This window comes from Anoplopoma fimbria, chromosome 4, assembly GCF_027596085.1.
Source record: "Anoplopoma fimbria isolate UVic2021 breed Golden Eagle Sablefish chromosome 4, Afim_UVic_2022, whole genome shotgun sequence".
Lineage (NCBI taxonomy): Eukaryota > Metazoa > Chordata > Actinopteri > Perciformes > Anoplopomatidae > Anoplopoma > Anoplopoma fimbria.
The window spans coordinates 14,517,425-14,538,307 of record NC_072452.1 but is presented as its reverse complement, the minus strand read 5'-3'; the positions used below and the strand labels follow the sequence as shown (position 1 = coordinate 14,538,307).

General features: G+C 39.0%; 1 protein-coding gene across 2 annotated transcripts in view; it reads left to right on the top strand.

The window, feature by feature from the left end:
• Positions 1-20,883, top strand: part of pcdh11 (protocadherin 11) — a 115,591-nt gene that overhangs the window by 48,539 nt on the left and 46,169 nt on the right. Inside the window, exon 4 of one of the 2 annotated variants that reach the window (XM_054597803.1) lies at positions 14,676-14,678. The exons of the other annotated variant lie outside the window; for it this stretch is intronic. Within the exon in view, the coding sequence (XP_054453778.1) occupies positions 14,676-14,678 (3 nt within the window). The remainder of the gene's footprint in view (positions 1-14,675; positions 14,679-20,883) is intronic. 2 annotated transcript variants of the gene reach the window in all.

Genomic DNA, 20,883 nt, shown 5'->3' with positions numbered 1-20,883 from the left:
GTTCAAAGCCTAACACTCCTCTACATCGCTAATGCACAGCTAGCTGTCTAAAATGACTTTGCTGGCACTGAAAGCTTTAGACGCTGGTAGGACAGTAAATAATAATAAAATATGACATGCCTCCCCCCATGTCTGTCATTGGTAAATCACAGGGAAGGCAATCAACTTATGTTTGGAAGTCTGTCAACACTGCATGTCCTTCACACATCACCTGTACTTTTCATATTTAGGTTGCTCTTGATGAGAAATTTCAGTCTGACATGGTCTAGTGTAGGACGGGCTTTTGCAGATGTTTAATACAGGAGCACTTCTTTCTCTTTAGCTCGAGTATGTCTGTCTATTTCCTGTCTCTTTCTCTCTCTCACTTACTCTCTTTCCATTTTCACACAGCTGATCAGGACTGATGTAATGGGGGAACACCGTGGGTTTGCGGATCGTGTTATTCACGTTTTAGCTGTTAGCAGCGGAACATAATCTCCCTCTAGTCAGCTCACATTAGTCTCCATGATCCGCACCAACCCAATATGTGCAGTGAATGCAATGGGCCAGCTGGGCTAATTTAGTATGTCAGTCAGCTCAGGAGGCTGCTAAAACGAGTAAATGGCTGGATATGATTTATATGAAAAGAATATTCTGATTATAATGGCTCTCAGAATAGAATATCCTCTGTCTTTTTACACTTCTTTTCATCTGCATTGTGTGCATCCCCTAGATAGATAGTGGAATGAACAGAGGGCTTTTAAACTGACTACTCTGTGATTATATTAAGAGTGTGAGAGCGAGGAAAGACAGGGGAGGGAGGAGATCGGGTGCCCGAGCACTAAGTATATATAATTGCTTCTTGACACATTGGCCAAATTCTGCAGTGCCAGGATCTGAGCGAAGATGATTAACGGCTGTCCGAGTGGGTGGGCACTGCAGGTCTTTCAGGGCCTTTGGTTTCCATAGCGATCCAAGTCTAAAGGCCATATATTGCATACTGAAAATCCCAGAGGTCCGCACATTGTTAAACTACAATTATAACTCGCATCGAGAGCATTGTCTGTCCACGGCAAGCTCTCTTATTCATCCACCAAGCGGCTTGCTGCTTTTTCTCTCTTTCGCTCTTTTCCTTTATTTCCTCCTCTATTTTTCTTAAATGGTGTCCTCTAGCTGGCGAGAAGATAAAGAGTGAAAATCTTGCATTCTGTGAATAATTGATGAGTGGCCTCACCTCAGAGCATCATTACAGTACGGCGGTCAGGGTAAGAGGTGAGGGTAAGATCATATTTCTGACACTAGGCTTCAGGCGATAGAAAATTGTATCAGTTTTTCACAAGGTTTTCTTCTGAATCTACAATATGAATAACAGTTTCTCATTACAGCACAACAGGATAGCAAAGAATTTTGAAGAGAGATGTGCACATGCATACAGGTTCCTGTACATATACTGTACAATCATATTAGTAGCACAGATAGTAAACAGTAACTTCTGAAATAACACTGTAAGACAATTGTTTATTGTCTTACAGTGTTCGACAAAATGTAATATATGAAATATTTAGTTATGATTTGGTATAATATTGGAGGGCAGTGTTCTGGCTGGTATTATTGTGTTTGTGTCTGCATGTGCGGTAGAATGTGTGTGCATGCATGCGTAAATACATGTTATGTGTATACGTGAACAGTGCATTCTAGTTAGGTGACAGATGGAGAGGGCAAGGATGGGGGTGGGGATCAAGCACCTCTGACAGTATGGGGCCCAGCACTGCGCACTGTTCCTGCCAGCTCTGAAATTGCTAAGGTAAACTAAAGCTTCACAGCTCCAGGATACCATTTCACAGTTTTACTTTGCGCACAATATGAGAACCTCTCCCGTGTAATGTCACCTAACAATGTAAAAGTTGAGTGACAAACAAGCGAGACAGACTCGCTGCTTCTTAAAGCACACTTTATCCTGTGAGGTCGGACTAGGGTGCAAATGCAAACACGCTGATTGCCACAGTTAAAATGCTGAATAGATCCTGTGGGCAGCAGCATTTTTAAGCCAAGGAAAGGCCACTGAAAAAGCACATCTTAATGATGATTTATTCTGGATAATAAAAGAAAATCCCTCTGGCATCCAAACAAGAGGCTAGTCATGCAGCAATTAAGCTTAGTTTAAGGCATCAAGCTGAATATGGGTGGCTAGTGAGGCATCTTCCTCAAAACGTACGTCCACATGCTTGTCCTTGCAAATGCAAGCACACAGACACACGCATTCACTCACTCAGCCCATCTCACACACACACACACACACACACACACACACACACACACACACACACACACACACACACACACACACACACACACACACACACACACACACACACACACACACACACACATACGCACAATTCATGTGAGGCAAATGTGATCTCAAAAGACAAGCAGCGACAACCCACGGCTCCATCAGAGTGCCCGGGGTTACATTGGTGGCCATCGTCAAACAAATAATTCTTTGTGACTGAAAAAAAAGACAATCCAAAGGTCATTTGTGACCTCTGGGACCAGTACTGTGCAGCATCTGTCACTAGCAGGCCCCACATGTCTGTGTCAAATGGCAAAAGGTATGCGGTGCAGCCAGCCTGCCGTGTAGTAAAGGCGGTGGGCCTATATGTACGTGGCATCGCTGTCCCAGTTGCATTAACTGGGCTCTGCAGTCTTCTGGCTTATCTGAAGAGCATCCAACCTGCTGTACTGCATACATGACTTACTTGAAGGACTAGTCACAGCTGGTCAATTGTGCAAATTTATGTTTAAACATATTTTAAGGCCACATGTTGAACACCGTATAAATAAATATTATTGGATTCACATTTATCGTGGTAACTTGACTGAAAAATCTCTAAATTGTATTTGTCATTAAAGAGCATGTTTAACTGCTTCAAAAGTACTTTTCAATGAGATATTCAAACGGTTAGATTTATGGCTAACATTAAGCAGATTATATTTCATATATAATAAATATTCAGTTTATCATTCATTCACATGTATGTGTGCTCTCAAGCCGTGCTCTTCTGATTTATGAGGTAGAGGTAATCCTCAGGGGAATCACTAACAATGACCAGCCACCATGCTTGATATGATCTCTCTTGTCACACGATTTCCACAACAAGGGTTAATAGCGTCAAAAATTCAGGGGAAATTGATGAAGGAATATATAATCCGTGCCTCCCTCTCAGCCAGCTTGCCATGCTCATATATCTGCATCAGACCACACCTCCATGTGGAACAAATCAATAATATTCCATTTCTAACCAGATTCCTTTTTTTTTGAATGATGAAATCCCATCTTCATGGACACACTAACAAATTGGATATCCTGACGATTGCATTAGAAAAAGCAACAGAAACAGAGAGATGTCATGGGTGGTTCTGTAAAATAAATCAATGTGTATATATACATTGCATATTGCGTGTAGAAAAATTGCATATCGCACAAAAATTTCGGAGTGCAAATGAGGCACGGCTCTTTATATTTCCCAGATCTCCTGCACTTTACTCTCTCTCTCTCTTTCCTCTCCTCTCAGTTGCCACAGCATACCCCCCCCCCATCCAGCTAAACCAATCAGGGATTTGAGGGCCTCACTTCCAATCAATTACCACCCAAATCAGTGCAGAGGCCTTTGATATAGAATCATTTGTCAAATCAGTGCAGATGGCTGGGGGCAGGTACCCCTGTGCCATAGGTTACATCCACATGGATATCTCTGCTCAGGGTGGGCTCTCCCAATGCTCCGCAACCCATTAATGGGAAGTCACTGTGTGCTCCAGGACTGCTGTCCAGCTGCCTGGTCCCCTAGATTGCTAATGTATAAGCATCTTAGCCTGACCGGTGGATAATACTAAGTCCCAGGGTCTATAATCATGATTTGGACTATTTTTAAGGCAGGCTGAATGTGACTTTCACAGATCCTAATTGAGGTGTTCATATGGACTGCACAAAAGCTGCAGAACATGTACCAAGGTGCATATCAAAAGGGCAGCATTATCCCATTTGACCTACTGCGACAATATATAACTTAGTAGTAAAAGAGTACAGATTTTCAAATTTTCATCATGCAAGTGTATATGCTCCAGATGTTCACATTTCCTCTCACAAAAACATTTTGATAAAATGATACATCTGAACTCAAGACACAGTACAATAATTTGATAAAATAAGGATACAGTTTGAAAAGAATGAAAGAAAAATACAATCACACAGAAAAATAGTTGAAACTTAAGATCAAGATGAAAATAATACCTGAGAAAGAGGTAAACTGTTCAGGAGAGTGTCTGGATTTAATTATTCAAACTATAAATAATAAAATGCTTCTACATTCACTGTAGTAAAATATAAATAGTAAAAGATAATAATAGTAATAATACAACAAAAAAAATACTGCAAATGATGATGGCAGATGTAACATAAATTAAGAGAATGTAAATGGTAGTTGTAACTTCCACTTTGTACCATGAGAAGAAAGAGATGCAAAACATTCACCGAAATAAACTATTTCAGAGGAAAAGTCGGACTCTCTATTTGTTTAATCACTGCTCTTCACGTGAATTAATAATGCCCTGTGATACGTGATACAAGTAAATAATAGTTAATGGGTGTAGAGCTTTAACTTGAAGCAGTATATGTTACATGTGTTGGAATGTATTAACCAAATGACATTACATTTCACAATGTCAACAGACAATTGCAAACTGCGTCTGGAACAGAGAAAGTCTCCAGACATGAAGCACTCCTCCGTAGATTGTGCCATTAATGCGTGATTGGTCTATTCATTAAACTGGCTTGGGAGAAAAAGCAATTTGCCAATGTTTGTGTAGTGTTGAGTAGTGGGAGGAATATTAGACGTAAACTCATATGGTTTGAGTTATACCATAAAAACTCCAAGTCAGTAAATACACTATAACATACATGGAACTCAGGCATTGTATGTGTAATTCATTATGATTTGTTATTTTGATGCATGTAACACAAATACATACAAATGGTCCTATTTCTCACATTGGTTGATGCTGTGTCGGTTACCTTTCTGTGAATAAACTTACTGTACTATTCAGTTACTTTTTTTAATCAGTGTAGCAGGGCCTGTTCTACAGGATCTTTTGCTTAGATTTCCTTATGTTGTTGTGTATGTGGCCTTCTCGTCTTCGCCAAATTCAACTTGGCTAAACTGTGCAGAATTTTTTAAATGACATGTTGTGTAACTTCATATGATTTGTACAGTACAAAACTAGTTTGGGAAAAATGGTTCCATGCTAGCACTTTAAGCTTTAGCACTGTCCTAATCCACTGAATGCAGGTTGAAGGTGATTTCCATCAAGACAATAATAATAGATGGTTAGAATGATAAAAACGCTTTTAGCATTTCGTTAATGGGCTGTACGCTTGCGGCCTGTACAGCAAAAACAGATCTATTGACCTCATAAACCATGCTTATGAAGGCTTGGTATTGTAGTGAACTGAACAGTTTGATCAACTAACAGATAGAATTTATTAGAATTTATTATTGAGCAGCGTTGTTGAAAGTGACAAGATCGCTTCTCTTACACCAACTTAAGTGCATTATAAAAAAGGTAAAGAAACGACATAGATAATCAGTGACTAGAGATCAATGAACTCAACTACACAAAACTATTACAATTAGCATACATTATTTGTAATTTCTACCTCTAAATGTTGGATAGTAGTTGCATTTAGTTTCTAAATTTGGGAATATTTTGGCCAGCCTACTATTGAAGAAGTGTAGCAAGAATTTTAAAGTGAATTAACCCAAGTCTTTTTCTAAATGATTAACTGAACTAAAAGATTAATATTGTGTAAGATGACATCTTACCAAGCCTAATTTTTATAAATGTCCTAGATGGATAGGGGAACAGTTTGAGTTGTATTAAGTTGTGCTATTTAGTATAAACATTTGTCCAACTGCATTGTAGATAAAAAAAAGTTGCATGTTTAACATTCTGGCAAGAGTGAGTATCCCGTCTATTGTATCTGTGTTTTAATGTAATAAATGTGACTGTTACTATGGCAAAGATATAATAGAGAATCAATCTGTGATGTAAAGAATACACAATTATATGTCAACAGATTAAAGCACTTTGTTTTCATTTAGGACTGAGAGACAGTTTTGAGATTGAGGATCTGTGCACCAAGACTCAGGAAGGTTGAGAGGCTTGACTATTATTCCACAGAAGCATGTTTTATGATGTATACGCCTTTATACTTACACATGTTAACTAATGAGTAACATATATTTTTATTTTAATGATATTGTATCCTTTCCTTTAAATTAATGAGAGAAGAAGAAAGAAGAACCATACCTACCTAATAGATGTACCAAGCCAGGGTTACAGAGGTTATATATTATATATATATATATATATATATATATATATATATATATATATATATATATATATATATATATACTGTATATATATGTGTGAAATCCTCCTGGCTGAAACATAAACAATGCAACTACATTAGTTTTCATTGACATTGATTTTCTTGGCCATGTTGTTATCATGCAATTGTTTGCCATTAGAAGAAAACTGTGTAGTTAGATTTCCATGTTTAATGACTTAAGCAAAGCCTTTGAGGCTTCATTAGTTTGCACAGTGGTGCAACCCAAACTAGATTGTCTAAGAAAGAGATCTCTAAAGTTAAAGCAAACAAAACTTGTGTCCTCAGGTGATCTGGCCCATCAAATTAGGAATACAATAATGAAGAACAAAAAACCATACATAAATATATAAATAAAAACCTTCGGAATCTAAAACCTTTAATTTATAGATGAAGCATTAATCATAAAACACTCAAGATTCATGGTTATGGTCTAAGTCATAAAATAGCTTATTTTAGTGATTTTATTCATGAGCAAAGTATTATTCAATACCTTCATGTTTCAGTGATGTATCCTGGCCTCTTATTTTTCCCTCCCTACCATTATAAATCAGTGCAGTGCTGTGGGATGACATGGATGCCAGCCCTCAGTTCTTTGTGCAAGAATGAGACAAGTTCTCTGTAGTGTTTGAAACACATTCTTTTAGAATGTCTTCAGATCAACACCGCACAACTATGTCTCCGGCAGACAGAACAAAGATTGCCCAAATTAGAAATGAAAAATAAATCTTGAAAAAAACTCCCAAGGAGTCAATGACCGCTTGCATGCTAACTGAAACAACCTCAATGGCCGGTTGATATCTGCAGACACATTCTACCCCAAGCCATATTTTAGCAGCAATCAACATAATTGTCAGCAAGCTGCATTTGCAGATTGCGTGGGTGTGTCGTCGGTTCTCCAATTTCACAATTTATAGTCGTCATACGAGCAACACTTTTTGTGCTAATCAAGCTGCATTTCTAATTCATGTTAATATGTCAAGCTTTTCTCTGAATGTCATCACCTCTATGTTTTATGAACTAAAGAGGTTGTTTATGTTTATAAAAATAACTAATACGTGCCCACGCATCAGTTAAATTAACTGCAAACATCTGATGTCTTGTCAAAAATATTCCGCTACACTTTGAGAGGTGTCTCCATGTGCCTCATTATTTTTCTGTTTGCTTCATTCAGTGCAAAGTAGTTTTTTTATCATTGCCATGAGACTGTTTGGATAATAGTGAGCGTCATCTTCCAATTTCGCACCAATTGTAAAGGATACAGTTCTTATGCTTTTATTCCTCGACACCGATTTCATGATCTCTGAAACGCCTTGTTTTACTACAGACAGTAAGGAAAAAACAAAGAAAAAAAACCGAAATGGAATAATAAAAGGAAATTGCAGTTTGGAAATGATTACAAGCGTGCAAGCTCTCTAGGCAAGAACATGCTGCATTGCTCAGGATATTTTTCTCACCCTCTGCCTTTGCATATTTCACACTGGCGTAGTCTTTGGAGATGTAAGTCATACTGAGTGAATGTGACTCTGCATGCTAAAAAGGCATTAATACGAAAGCAAAAAAGAAACATAACCAGCAGATGACCTTATTACGCTCAGTGTGTACCATGCAGTAGCAATATTGCCTTTATTTGTCATTATTACCACCCGCCATTACTGTGAGTGGGAGGAATATCAATTTGACAAAGAGGGCCTCTGACTAAATGTTAAGGAGCCCCCCTGTCATGTGAGACACATCCCTACTGTTCTGAGTGGGCAGATATGGCTGTGTTTTACTACTTATGGATATTCAGTGGAAGAGCGCAGAGCGGGTCTTGCTGTAATAAGGCATTTACCAATGCAGAGTAGCACTGTGCACTGTGAGAACATATGTTAATGCACTTGGCTGTGGCCAGAGAAACAGCAAGAGGTTCGGGGAAAAAGGCACATGGGACTGGCCTCCTGGAGCACACATTTGCCTTCTACAAAGATATTAATATGACTGGTGCTCAGTGGTGAAAGCGGAGCAAAAATTACCCTGGCAGTGAGGAGAAGTTTGTTTTGGTGATGGTGATGGACCCCAATTGGGTAAGGCAGGCAGGGGAAGAGAGACAGCTCTGTGCTCAGTGGCTTTTGAATTACATCAATGGCACACTTTTAACTGACTGCACTGCCAGAAAAACTGACATCAACATATTTGAGGAAGATATGCATGGAGCAAATGGGGAAATTACTGTGAGCCTTGTCTCTGTGCTTTATCAATGTTTTACCAAGTCTGTGCGACTGGCTTTGCAAGAAGGGCTGTCTGTGTTCCCACACAAGAGTTGACAGTTACAGTACATATTGGAACGTAGTTGTCAGAAACATATTCAATTAGATGTATGCTTTTCATATGTCACCATTAGCGAATATAGAAGGGAAAATTATGCAGTTTAAGTGCCTTTTTACTGTGTGCTTAGAGAAGCAGAACTTCCAACAACTGCCAACAATATGTAGATTTGCTTATTCAGATGCAGACAAGGATTCACTGCAACAAAATAATCGCTTGCTTTGTTTTTTACATTCATATAAACGAGTGCAAAGAATGTTTGTAGCGCAGACGTTTTCAAGAATTTCTCATTACTTATTGACTCCAGGGATGTGAAGAAAAGTCCGGTTGTAACATTAGTATAGCCAGCATCCAGTTCACAACTGCAATGTGAACTGCAGTCAATGAGCCGGAGCCTGTAAAGGCCCCATGTGGAGGATCCACTTTGGATGGCACATGTGAGAAGTGTGCCTTAAAGGGCTTTCTGCAAGGGAACCCTTTCTTCCAGAAATCTGCTTGAATTTAGGCAACAAACCTACTTGGTTAGGTTAAGGAAAAGATAGTGGTTTGGGTTAGATTAAATCTCCTTTTAGTGCCTATGTACGACAAGTTTGACTCAGTATGCAGAGTGAGACTCAATCTCCCCGGCTGCTACAGAAATCCCCAGCAATATACCCGCCAAGTGTGAAGTAGATCTGTGAACGGTTCTTGAGATATGAGGACACACAGACACACGCATACAGAAATTTCTTGCTTTATGGTTAGATTACCCGAGAAACTATTCATGAACTTGGCATTTGTCTCACCCGTGACTGTGGAAGATGTGGTCTCTTCCTAAATAGAGACCCCAGAGTATATTGACTGTGAATATTTTATCAGTAGCAGGAAAGAAAGCATTGTGCAACACTCAAAAATGTACTTATGAGGTGGGATAAGTACAAAGAAGAATGATAAAATTAAATGTAGCAAGACTGCTGCCACTGGAGTTGTCCCAAACACACGCATGGCAGACTGCTGCTAACAGCGGCACTTTTATTCTTTCGACTTATCACACACACACACTTTTAACACCAACATATAACTCTTGGAGCGTGCGCCACTGGTTGCCTGGCTTTCTGGCGCACGTGGTCCTGTCAATTCCAAATTCACAGTTCAACAAAACAATGTTTCCAGTCCATGATACCTGACTGGGTAGCACCTCACTGCATTTAAGGGGAGAGAATGATTAGACAACGAGCACCAGCTGTCCCAATCAACTCACCTGGCTTTGGTCACATGAGCCTCAATCAAGGCTCTCTCTCTCTCTCTCTCTCTCTCTCTCTCTCTCTCTCTCTCTCTCTCTCTCTCTCTCTCTCTCTCTCTCTCTCTCTCTCTCTCTCTCTCTCTCTCTCTCTCTCTCTCTCACACACCTGAATTCCAACCATGACCACCTCCACATGCAACAATGATCGTTAGTCTGACTGGGCTAGTAGTCTTTCAGGTATGTTAAACTAGAATAATTGGTGGCTACCCGATAAAACCGAGTGGTAAGGGTGAGCCTGTTAATAAAAATGAATCATAATGAAGGTCGCAAAAATAATCAAGTTTTATATATATATATATATATATATATATATATATATATATATATATATATATATATATATAAATTGATTATTTTTGCAGGTTCGGGGAAAGTTGTATAATCAACTTGTGCGTCACTTCATTTAATCATGTTAAGAAAGGCTGTAACCGCTATTTGTAAAGTGGAATTATATAGTTATGACTTTATGATGGTTTAGTCGTCTAATTCGACATATTAAAGATTATTTATTCTGAGATACAGTAAACATATAACAGCAATGATGTTCTGACTTACCACCCATAATAAATGGTTGTACAGTAGATTCCAGATGCACATATATAATGCAATTTTTTCTGATATATCTGATCTCTTACGATAAAATTGATCTCAGAGCAATGGTCAGGTTACATATAACTGGAAATAGCAACAAATGCAGTCTTTTGAAGTGAGACACTCAGCAAAGGGAAGGCAGTTATTCATAGAAACATTTATAAATCATTTCTGCTTGTTCACAGTCGTTGGAATACTTCTTTGTGAAATCCTTATGCTTGTTGTGATATGCAAAGAATGGCAGTAAATACATTCTGAAACCCAGATGAAATCAGTTTAAAGCCATTATAGCTTACCATTTGGCTATAAATTGTGTTTTTAAATTAAAGTCAGAAGCAACTCCCAGTTTTCAGGAGATCATCTCCATAAATGTTCTAAAAAATCATTAATCAGTATCATTATTTTGCCTCATGTTTGTCAGTGAGTGACAACCATTCTGGCTTTGCTTCAAACATGAGCCTGTGATACAGTATGTCATTGCACATCACAATCTATGTACAATGCCTCTGTCAGTCTCAATGACGAAAGCTGTCAGATGTTTCAATGGGAGAGAGATCAAACAGATGAACAAGTCCCATTACTAGCAGATCTTGATAAACTGAAGTTTTGACACATCAAGGGGCTTTCCATTCTATTTTCCACAATGTTTCGTCTTTGACAATACACTTAGTGGCCACTTTATTACTCGTACCTCCCCATTAATGCAGCTCACTCCTACAGACACTGCGTCAAGCCTTTTGACTCACAATGCAGCAGACAGCACATGCCGACGAGGTTGATAGGTTCACTTACTGTGCTGCTAAACCTATAGGCTCCACGTATGTGTCACCAACATCTACAGTATGTCTCGTTTAATTTAAGTCAAATGCACCAACTTTTAATTTCTGCCAGGAGATTGTGTATGAGGTTGTGGAGTGAGTGCATGCGTTTCTGTTTCATACCGTCATTGACTGCCGGCTGCTAACTACTCTTAACCAGCCAGTAGGGGTCTCAACAACTGCTTCCTTTTGGACTCTTGTTTCCGCTATGGATTACGAATAGTTCCTCCTTCGATTTGCACAATTGGATAATATATTTGCATGTGTGTATGCATACCATCGCTTAGTAAATGACTAAACCGAGCACTGACTACAATGGAGGACTGCTTCTTATGTCGGTAGGCAGAGAGCTAGTTCGCTGTTAGCAGCTGGTGGGAGTCCTAAAGTGTGTTTGGCTAACAGAGCTAAAAGCGAAGCACAACTGACATTTTCGTGTAAATGTAAAGCGTTACACAGTGTTCTGCAGTTTAGCTGAACGGAGCTGGTGCAGGCAGCTGCATAGATTGACATGAGAGCGTATCTGTTTCGTGAGTCTGCCAAATGAAAAACGCTAATAATACGCTTGCAGTGGAGACGGGGTTAGACATTTGCGGTTTGATTCATTCATTCAAATGTTACAGCAGGGGCCGCTGTGGACGCACCTGGCAGCGATCTGCACTCTGATACAAAGTGCCTTATTTAGCCGGAAGAAATACTGCAGTGATGAGGTGGTGTAAAAATCGGCATACTATAACACATGAAGGACCATTGGACTTTGAAATAAACAGGACATTTTGTAGAAATTTCGGTATAGACAAATGTTCATTAAAACTCAATCTCTGAAGACTCAAAAAACCTTAATTTGTCTTACAAAAGGTTATTTTGCAACATGCAGATTGTCAAAATCTAATTTAAACTCGGTGGATCTTTCCTATCTTTTATCAACTTCAGAGGGCGAGGTTGGGTTTAATGGTGTTGGGGATCGTTTCTTTGCACAATTAGGCCCATAAATATCATGTATTCCTCAAGCCACAGCATACTTAACAGACTTTTTTTGCAACCCTAATGGTAGTAGAAATGAGCAATGATCAGATAATATTTCAGTGTGCTAGGGTACAAATATTGGTCGAATGGTGGAAGGAATACAAATGGATTCTTCAGTAATTTTCGTCCAGCGTATATTTCATTTTTGAAGTTTACATAACACACACAAGCAGTTCAGGCTGTAAAAAAAACTATACAATAATGAAAAAAAAAAAAGCAAATGAAACAAAAACAAACTTCTAAATAAGATCCTTAAAAAGAATATTCCCCTGAACAGTGCAGAACCTTCTGTTGAGACAGTACAACTAATTTCCTAGGTTCAGGAAAGGATCATGGTTTGGTTTGAAATAAGTAAAAAAACATAAAATAATTATGTTTGTTGTTTAAATTAGGTAAGTGCCGTTAGTAAGGTACATAACAAAAATAAGGTTATATAATTCAATGTGGACTTTATTTCACATGAGACATGAACAGCTGACTCATGGATGACAATTGGGGTTTGTTTGACCCATCCCTCCAGCACCACATTGTCCCTAAATGGACTTTGGCGCTCTTTATATTACGTCCCCTGGCTTCCTTAGTGGCAGCAGTCCTGGCTCATGATTACTTGGGTTATATATGAATAACAGCACATTACTTTTTTAAGAGTACTAACAGTGGATGGGATCAGCTATATGGGGATGTTGCACAAAAGTACATTAGCTGTTTAGTTGTCTTGTAAATGATATATTGATACACATAAGATAAAACATACAAAAGCTAAAATGCTAAAACATTAGCGAAGATGACCATAACTAGGGTGTAATTGTTTGTGTTGTTGGTGGTATTGAAGGGGGCAAGATGTTCATCTCTGCAATGCAATGAATACTAGATATTTAAGAATACAAATAGGAGGAAAAATGCCTCATGTCTGCAAGTACTCGGTGTGCTTATGATAGTTTTGCTTCTATAAATACAGACAACATTATCGCTGACCAGGTGCAACCCTTCATATTGACAGGGTACTGTTTTTTGTGGAGGGGATGTTCTAGCAAGATAATGTGTCATTGTCTGAAGACGGTTCCAGGAAATTACTTTACTTTAGTCCAATGGTCTGCACAGTGCCCAGATCACAGTCTAATAAAACACTTTTTTGAAGAGAGAGGTGAAGTGGGATGTTCACAGAATTCTCGCCACTGAAAAACTGCAAATAATACTTTGCCAAGTCAGTATACATCATCCCTATGGAACATTTCTGGCACCTTGTTGAATCAATATCTCAAAAAAAATGTTGCTGTTCTGAGGGTCGAAAAGTGCCACACGCAGTTATACCAAGGTGTACCTAATAGAAATGGTCAATGAGTGTATTTACAACACTGGCAAAGGACTACACTTCAGTCAAAGACCTCCGGCTGAAATATTCCATCCATTCCTTGGCTTCTTAGCATAGACACCATGACATCCTGAATTTGCATAGTAGTAAAGATCAATGTAGCTCTTGGAGGCTGGTGTGACACTTATTCAAAACAGCTACCCTTTTTTCCCTAGTGTAGTCTGGAGTGAAAGGGGGTGAGCAGGCAGTGAGTGATGTGGGTTAAGAAAGCCAGACACTTCCTCAGCCGGAGTCAACCTCAAAGAGCATTTTGTCATGTATCTTCTTTTGGTAAAGTACCTGCAACCCTCTTCACAACACCACTGAATCAAGGTCTGTTTCTAACTATTTGATTCTGTTTGATGTTGATGTTGAAATGGGAAACAAGTAAAACTGGCAGAGCATTTTTTAAATTATTTTATTATTCTTATTTTTACTATCTTCATCTTTTAGCACATGAGTGATTTTTGGTAAGCAATAATTATTAAGTTAGATGTCACTGCATTATGAAGAATGTCCTTCAAGCCGTGCCTGATTTCAAGGGACAGCTTGACAAAACTCACTTTGAATTTGGTTGAAAGCATGTCTAATTGAATTTTGATACGTAATTAAATCAAGCAATAAATCAGCCCAGATCCCACTGCAACCGACAATTCAACACTCCCGAGCACCACAAGCTAATTATGATGAAGTTATTATCTCAGCCAAAGGGAGTACTCTGAATGGCTCCTTCTGCATCATGTAGAATCTTTTCAACAAGACTGTACTCAACCTTGAGGAAAGGGCATCTCTCATATTAAGGATCTAGAAGATCCTATAAATGTCACTCACTTGGTTGGAAATGTATCCATGTTGAAACATTGTGCCACTTTAAAGCAGGTGATTAAAGCACTCCTAGAGAAATGTTTTTGACTCACTTGTACGCATTAACACATTGATGCACCATGCCAGAAATTGTATGATGTGTTGTAAATCAGGAATTACAGCTGGTAGTAATTTCTCTCAAAAATCCCTTGATGTGTAGGAAGTGACGATATTGATTTAACATGGATTAAGAGCATCATCCTCATCATTTGATTCCCAGTCTCATATGGTTAATCAATTTCATTCCCCTGCGATTTAAGTATGCTTAGATGCCATGCATCACGCATGTAATCTCACGACATAAGGTATTAAATTAAGTCTAATTATAACTTTGCAGCTATGTGTCACATATTACCCTCATAATACCTTCTTTAAGAAGACAAATTGGTTTGTCAGTAAATAGGGGTGTTAGAAGAAAATTAGAAGTTAGTTATCCATCCATCCATCCATTTTCCGTAACCTGCTTATCCAGTTAAGGGTCGCAGGGGTGCTGGAGCCGATCTCAGCTGTCAATGGGCGAAGGCAGGGTACACCCTGGACAGGTCACCAGTCTGTCGCAGGGCTGACATATATAGACAAACAACCATTCACGCTCACATCCACACCTACGGGCAATTTAGAGTCTTCAATGCACCTAAGCTGCATGTCTTTGGACTGTGGGAGGAAGCCGGAGAACCCGGAGAGAACCCACGCTGACACAGGGAGAACATGCAAATTCCACACAGAAGGTTGTCCAGCCCGGGAATTGAACCCCGGCCCCTCTTGCTGTGAGGCGACAGTGCTAACCACTACACCACCGTGCAGCCCAGAAGTTAGTTATGTCGGTCACATGATCCTTGTAAATAAATATGCATAAATTAATATAGTGTGTAATAATGCTCATCCTGCTTGAAGCTGAGAAACCTTTTACAAATACATGAGGAAGTGAAAAAAAGGCAAAACTCTCCAACTCCCCAGACAACCATACTAGATCTAGCTGGTATGGTTTTCGTAAATGAATCCTCTGCAACAATTACCGGAGTAGCCTCCTTCTGCATAATTTGATGAGCAAAGAGAAAATTGATGAACTTTTCTTAATTATTACGCCGCTTGGGATTCTGACACAAGCGCCATAGCGAGAGAGGAGGGGGTCCACTACTACAGCTGCCAGGGAGCTTTTTTTTTTCTTCCTTCCTTTCTCTCTTTTCCTCTTCCTACCTCCCCCTTTTTTAATTCACCCAATTTGTCGGTCCAAATGAAACAGCAAAAGGTTAGAGTATGGAGTAATTAACAGCAGCTAGCCTAATGAAATCAGGAGGGGGTGGTAGACTGTGAGGATCAATACCTCGCTAAGAGTGAAGCAAGAAGGGAGGGAATGTCCAGGGGAAACACACATATACAGACCACTTAATAATAATAAGCTGGTGAAAAGGCAACATGTTCTCCACTTGTAAATCAAAATTGGTTCGAACACACTGTGACATTATTGCTGTCTAGTAATTGTGTAAAGGAAAGCTGCTCCTTGTGCACACTCAAGAAGTGTACAGGATTTACACCACTCTGTGTGGTTTGCTGAGAGGGTCTCCCTTTATTGAATGTCAATAAGCACATCAATACACTTTGGACAACTGAACACCAATGCAGAGGGAAATGGGGATTCTATTTATCTAAGGCTACACTTAAGTATATTGAAGACTTTATTAGCCCCTTTTGATGAGGAGGTGTTTTGTTTGCAACAGTTTTATCACGATGTCTAAGACATGCTGCGTTTGCCAGAAATATAAGGGATGCAAACTCAAACTGTGCCCACTGTTTCTTGGCTGAGGCATCAACGTCTCTTGTGCATGCACACATGAGCAGATGGTATGCACGTCTAAGTTTTCCACTGTGAATATTTGTATTATGCCTGCATATGTCTGAATGTGTGTGACTGTGACACGGCCACCTGACAAAGCTGCCATTTATCTTCTATTGATGAATTCAGCCACATCAATCTCACCTGTGGGGATAACCACTTGATAGCAGGCCACATGGTTTTCTCCCACCTTCTCTAAACAGTTTAGGGCGTAGACTGTGGCACTGGCCAGACATTTCTGGTACACAGAGCAGACCTGACAAGTCCTTCTTGACCATTATTTTCACAGACTTCATGCAGGAAGACTAGCTGAATTGAACAGCAGCACACTGTAGTGAGCCTCACCAATGAACCCCTGAGTCAGAGTAAAAAAAAAAAGAAATGAAATACGCAAGGGCGAGCTTTGGCAGCTCAAGAGACTGTGGCTAGCTAGCATGCTTCCTGTCTCTTTGCCTCGCTCTCTGCTTCTCCCCACCTTCAAAGGTATTTACACTATGAAGTATACTGTAATGTGGGAGGCTGTAGAGACGGGAGCAGCAGATCTCATTAGTGTTAAACTATTAGGAGCACGGGGACCCCAGAGATGAGGAGTTTTAAAGCTTTCAGTCTAGCTTGAAGTTATCACATCTTACATTCTATAAAATCATATTCACAAACTGCAGCAAAGCTTCTACAGGCACCATTTTTTTAGACTTTGACCTTACTGCTAATGGACATAACTCGACAAAGCTTTGTACTGTGATGCTGTTTTAATTGGCAGATTGTGAGATCAGCCAATTTAGTTGGGACAAATGAAAGGGTTTAAGCGCTGGGTTTCATTTTCCATATTATAATAATATAGTGGATACATCCTTCCTTGTGAAGCCAACTGATCATTTTGACAACGGACATAGTATTTGCTGGAAATGAGCACAAGAAATATGAAGTTGATTGTTATTCCTTAGTAATCCCGAGTTGACAGGGCTCTGTGTCATCGAGCTTACAGAGGTCAAGAGGAAAATCTTATCAAAGAAATGGAAATAAGATCTTGGAAATCTGCATGTAGTTATTTGAATGGCTGGGTTTTAAGGTACATGGGCTGGAAACAGACTTTCTTGGTTTGGGTACAATAAAGTTATAGTTTTTCCAACAGTACAGAGGCTACCAACTGTGTTTCTGTGCTGTATAATTGTTCTTGATCCAACGTTTGATCAAATAAGAGCATCCTGCCTTAGACTCAACATTAGCTGAGACAGCTATCCAAGAATTCTTACTTATCACTTAAAGTAAATAGGTTTGCTGTGTTTTTTGCTGCCTCCCCATCATTACTTGGAAAGAGCAAGCTTTCCTCTTTTATAGCTCCTATATCACAGTACAGGAATTTTGAAATGAAACACAAGCCTTCTAATGAAATTACTAACTACCAACTGTGCTTATGTCGGCAACCCAATCGTGTAAAATATATTGCTTAGCTTTAATGCTTTGAGGCATGTAAAGTAATAAATGCAGAACTCTGTGTCCTGTTGTTCTAGGTTAGAAAGGTAGATTCATTTAGATTAATTTTCATACTCTAAATGTAAACATAAATGTACTGATGGAGATTTACTAGCGTATGTACAAAAGCTGATGGAAAATTCTCTTTTTAATATCCCTGGCATGCACACAGTGGGCTCATTGTCTTTCATTTTCATTTTCACACTGCAGGCTTCAGCGTAGATGTAATATTAGTAACCCTCTAGCAACCTATGCACAGCTGGAATGCACCCTCACCTACCTTTTGACTATAACCCTTTCCTTTTACCTCTGTGCCAAAGTTCAGACCATTACTGGAGAAGACAGCTTATTGCAGCCCTCCAACCAGTCTCCAGTTGATACTGTAACTCATTGCTGGGGAACAGATAGACAGTGCTTTACATGTTACAACAATATCAAAAATATGTGCGTATTGTGTGCAAGCATGCCATACAACGTTACAGTACTCTATATGCTCCTACCTACGTACATTCTTTCATTCATTGTGCAGCCACTGTGTCTCACAATTCTGGATTCATTTGGATACAGAAACAACACAATAAGGTCTGGTGTTTTTAATCAATTATTTATCCAATATTTTAATGATCAGAGTGCCTGTGGTGATCAAAGGCTCGGTTCGAGCTCCACTGCCTTTGCTCACTAAGTCATCCCTCTCTACTTTGATGTGGTTCACCAACAAATGCACTTATCTTAAGCATAACTCTCTCTCCCAGGCATGCATGTGGGTGCTTTGAAACCGCTAGTTTGAGAGGCGTACATAAAGAGAGTAGGTCGTTGACCAATCCATACTGAGGAGGGGAAAAAAAGAGACAACTCACAAATTTATGGTCTCCAGTAATCAGATGTACAACTACTATTTTGGATGTCATCAAGTATGAGACAAGCATAGGTCACCTTCTCAGATCCCTCATGTACATTATCATATATTTAATTGGTTGGCAAGGGCTCTAACTTGAAGTATGTGTCACGAGATGCTGAATAAAACATTACTTGGAGAAGAAACAACTGCTTGATGGCAGCCTCAAGTAAAATCCTGCTTTAAATGACCAGTCACTGGATGCAAATGTGTCCTGACAAATGTTGGTGTGCTCAATTATGCAAAAAGGATAAGAAAATAATATATATATATATATATATATATTTTTTTAAATCACATTAACTTAAAAAATAAAGTTGCAGTATTTTTACAATGGTAATCCCAATCAATTAATTTATAGGAGTTAGACTTGTAGCATGTTCCAGTCATAATGTTGGACTGGTGTGTAGTTTACAGTAGGTACAGATGGATTATAATTACCACCTTATGACAAGGTTCTAAAATCGTTTTAGACATATGCAGAACAGTCCTGTGTTAGATTATGTCTATATTTTTTCAAATTTTAGCATAGCCTACCTGCATGCCTAATTAAATCGAAAATAATCCAGATACCAGTAATTGTTTATATCAACCCTTTTAATCTTAAAGATTATGGTAGCTTGACTTTTGAGATCATAATTAATAGATTTAGTATTTATTTAACGAAAAGGACCACCAAATGTATGCAGGGGCCTTATGGCAGGACAGTTCAGCGAGCAACCAAAAATAAATTTACTGATGACTTTAAAACCTACCTCACTCTTTGTGCTGAATGATATAATATTGTTCTAAATCACTTATTTCAGACATTAAACCTGCATACATTTTTGATTTCTCCACATGGGGACAGCACAGCAAGCTGTAAACTCTCCACCTGGCAAATGCAAGTCCAATGTTGACCCTAATGTTAGCTCGGTTTTGGTCTCTACTATCTCCTGTGGGAAATATCTTGGCTCTTCAGCTGCTAAAATCTGAATCTTGAATATGTTGATATAAGTGATATTTATATGATTAACAGAAAATATTGCTAGTGTAATCAACAATATTCAGTATGCATGACTTTAGTGTGACTACATACCTCATATTTACCTGTATACAAATAAATATGCCCATCTCCACCTCAAAACATGACTTATTATAAATACTATACAATACAATGGATCTACTGGGCCAGGCAATTATTTATCAGAAGTTTGAAGACCATTTAGTCCAGTTGTCCGGTGTTAAGCTCCATTTTGTTTTGATGAATAGCTTTGGGTGTACAGCTCTATTGCTCAGTCAGTAGCAGCGTCCCTTGGTGAACAATTATAGTGGGATAATCTGTTACATGAATGTGTTTCCTGTTCATTGTTTCACCATTCTACCCCGACAGTCCTCTCTGATTCCCCCTGTCTAAGTGGCTCCTTACTGCCATATTTCTTTTATTTTCTTAGCAAATCAAGTCATGTACTTAGATTATTATACACAGTACAAAGAAAACAAAATTGGTGATTAAAAATTAAATACTCTTATCTCTCTGTGAGTTATCTCAGTCCCCAGAGAGAGGATGCTATTTTGCAGGCTTGCGGTAGTCTTTTGTTCCCAATTTAGAAGCTTGTCGCTGTTTATTGTTAATTTTTGATGCTTCATTTGATATTCTGTTCACTTTCCTCCCTGACATGCAGGGAAAACATCTTTATCAAAGTGTCAGTTGTATGGCTTGTGTTGTCAGGATGTCAGGTTTGCCCTGTTCTTTACATTTCTGCGGAGAGGCTGTGTACCTTGCAGCCCGGTTTGTTCGCGTGCCGACTGAGCACAGAAATGTGCTTCAAAAACTCTGGTTCTGCAGGAAAAAAATCAATATGTATCCTTAATCTCAATTCCAACTTCCAACCGCAAAATCTATGAGGTTGTCAATTGTGAACTCTGACTGACTTTATGAAGACTGGAAAGTTCCCAGTGCAGTTTTTCTTTGTTGGCTCCACATACACATTTCCATAGTAGATGTTCTGAAGAGTTCCAGTCAGACAGTGATGTGA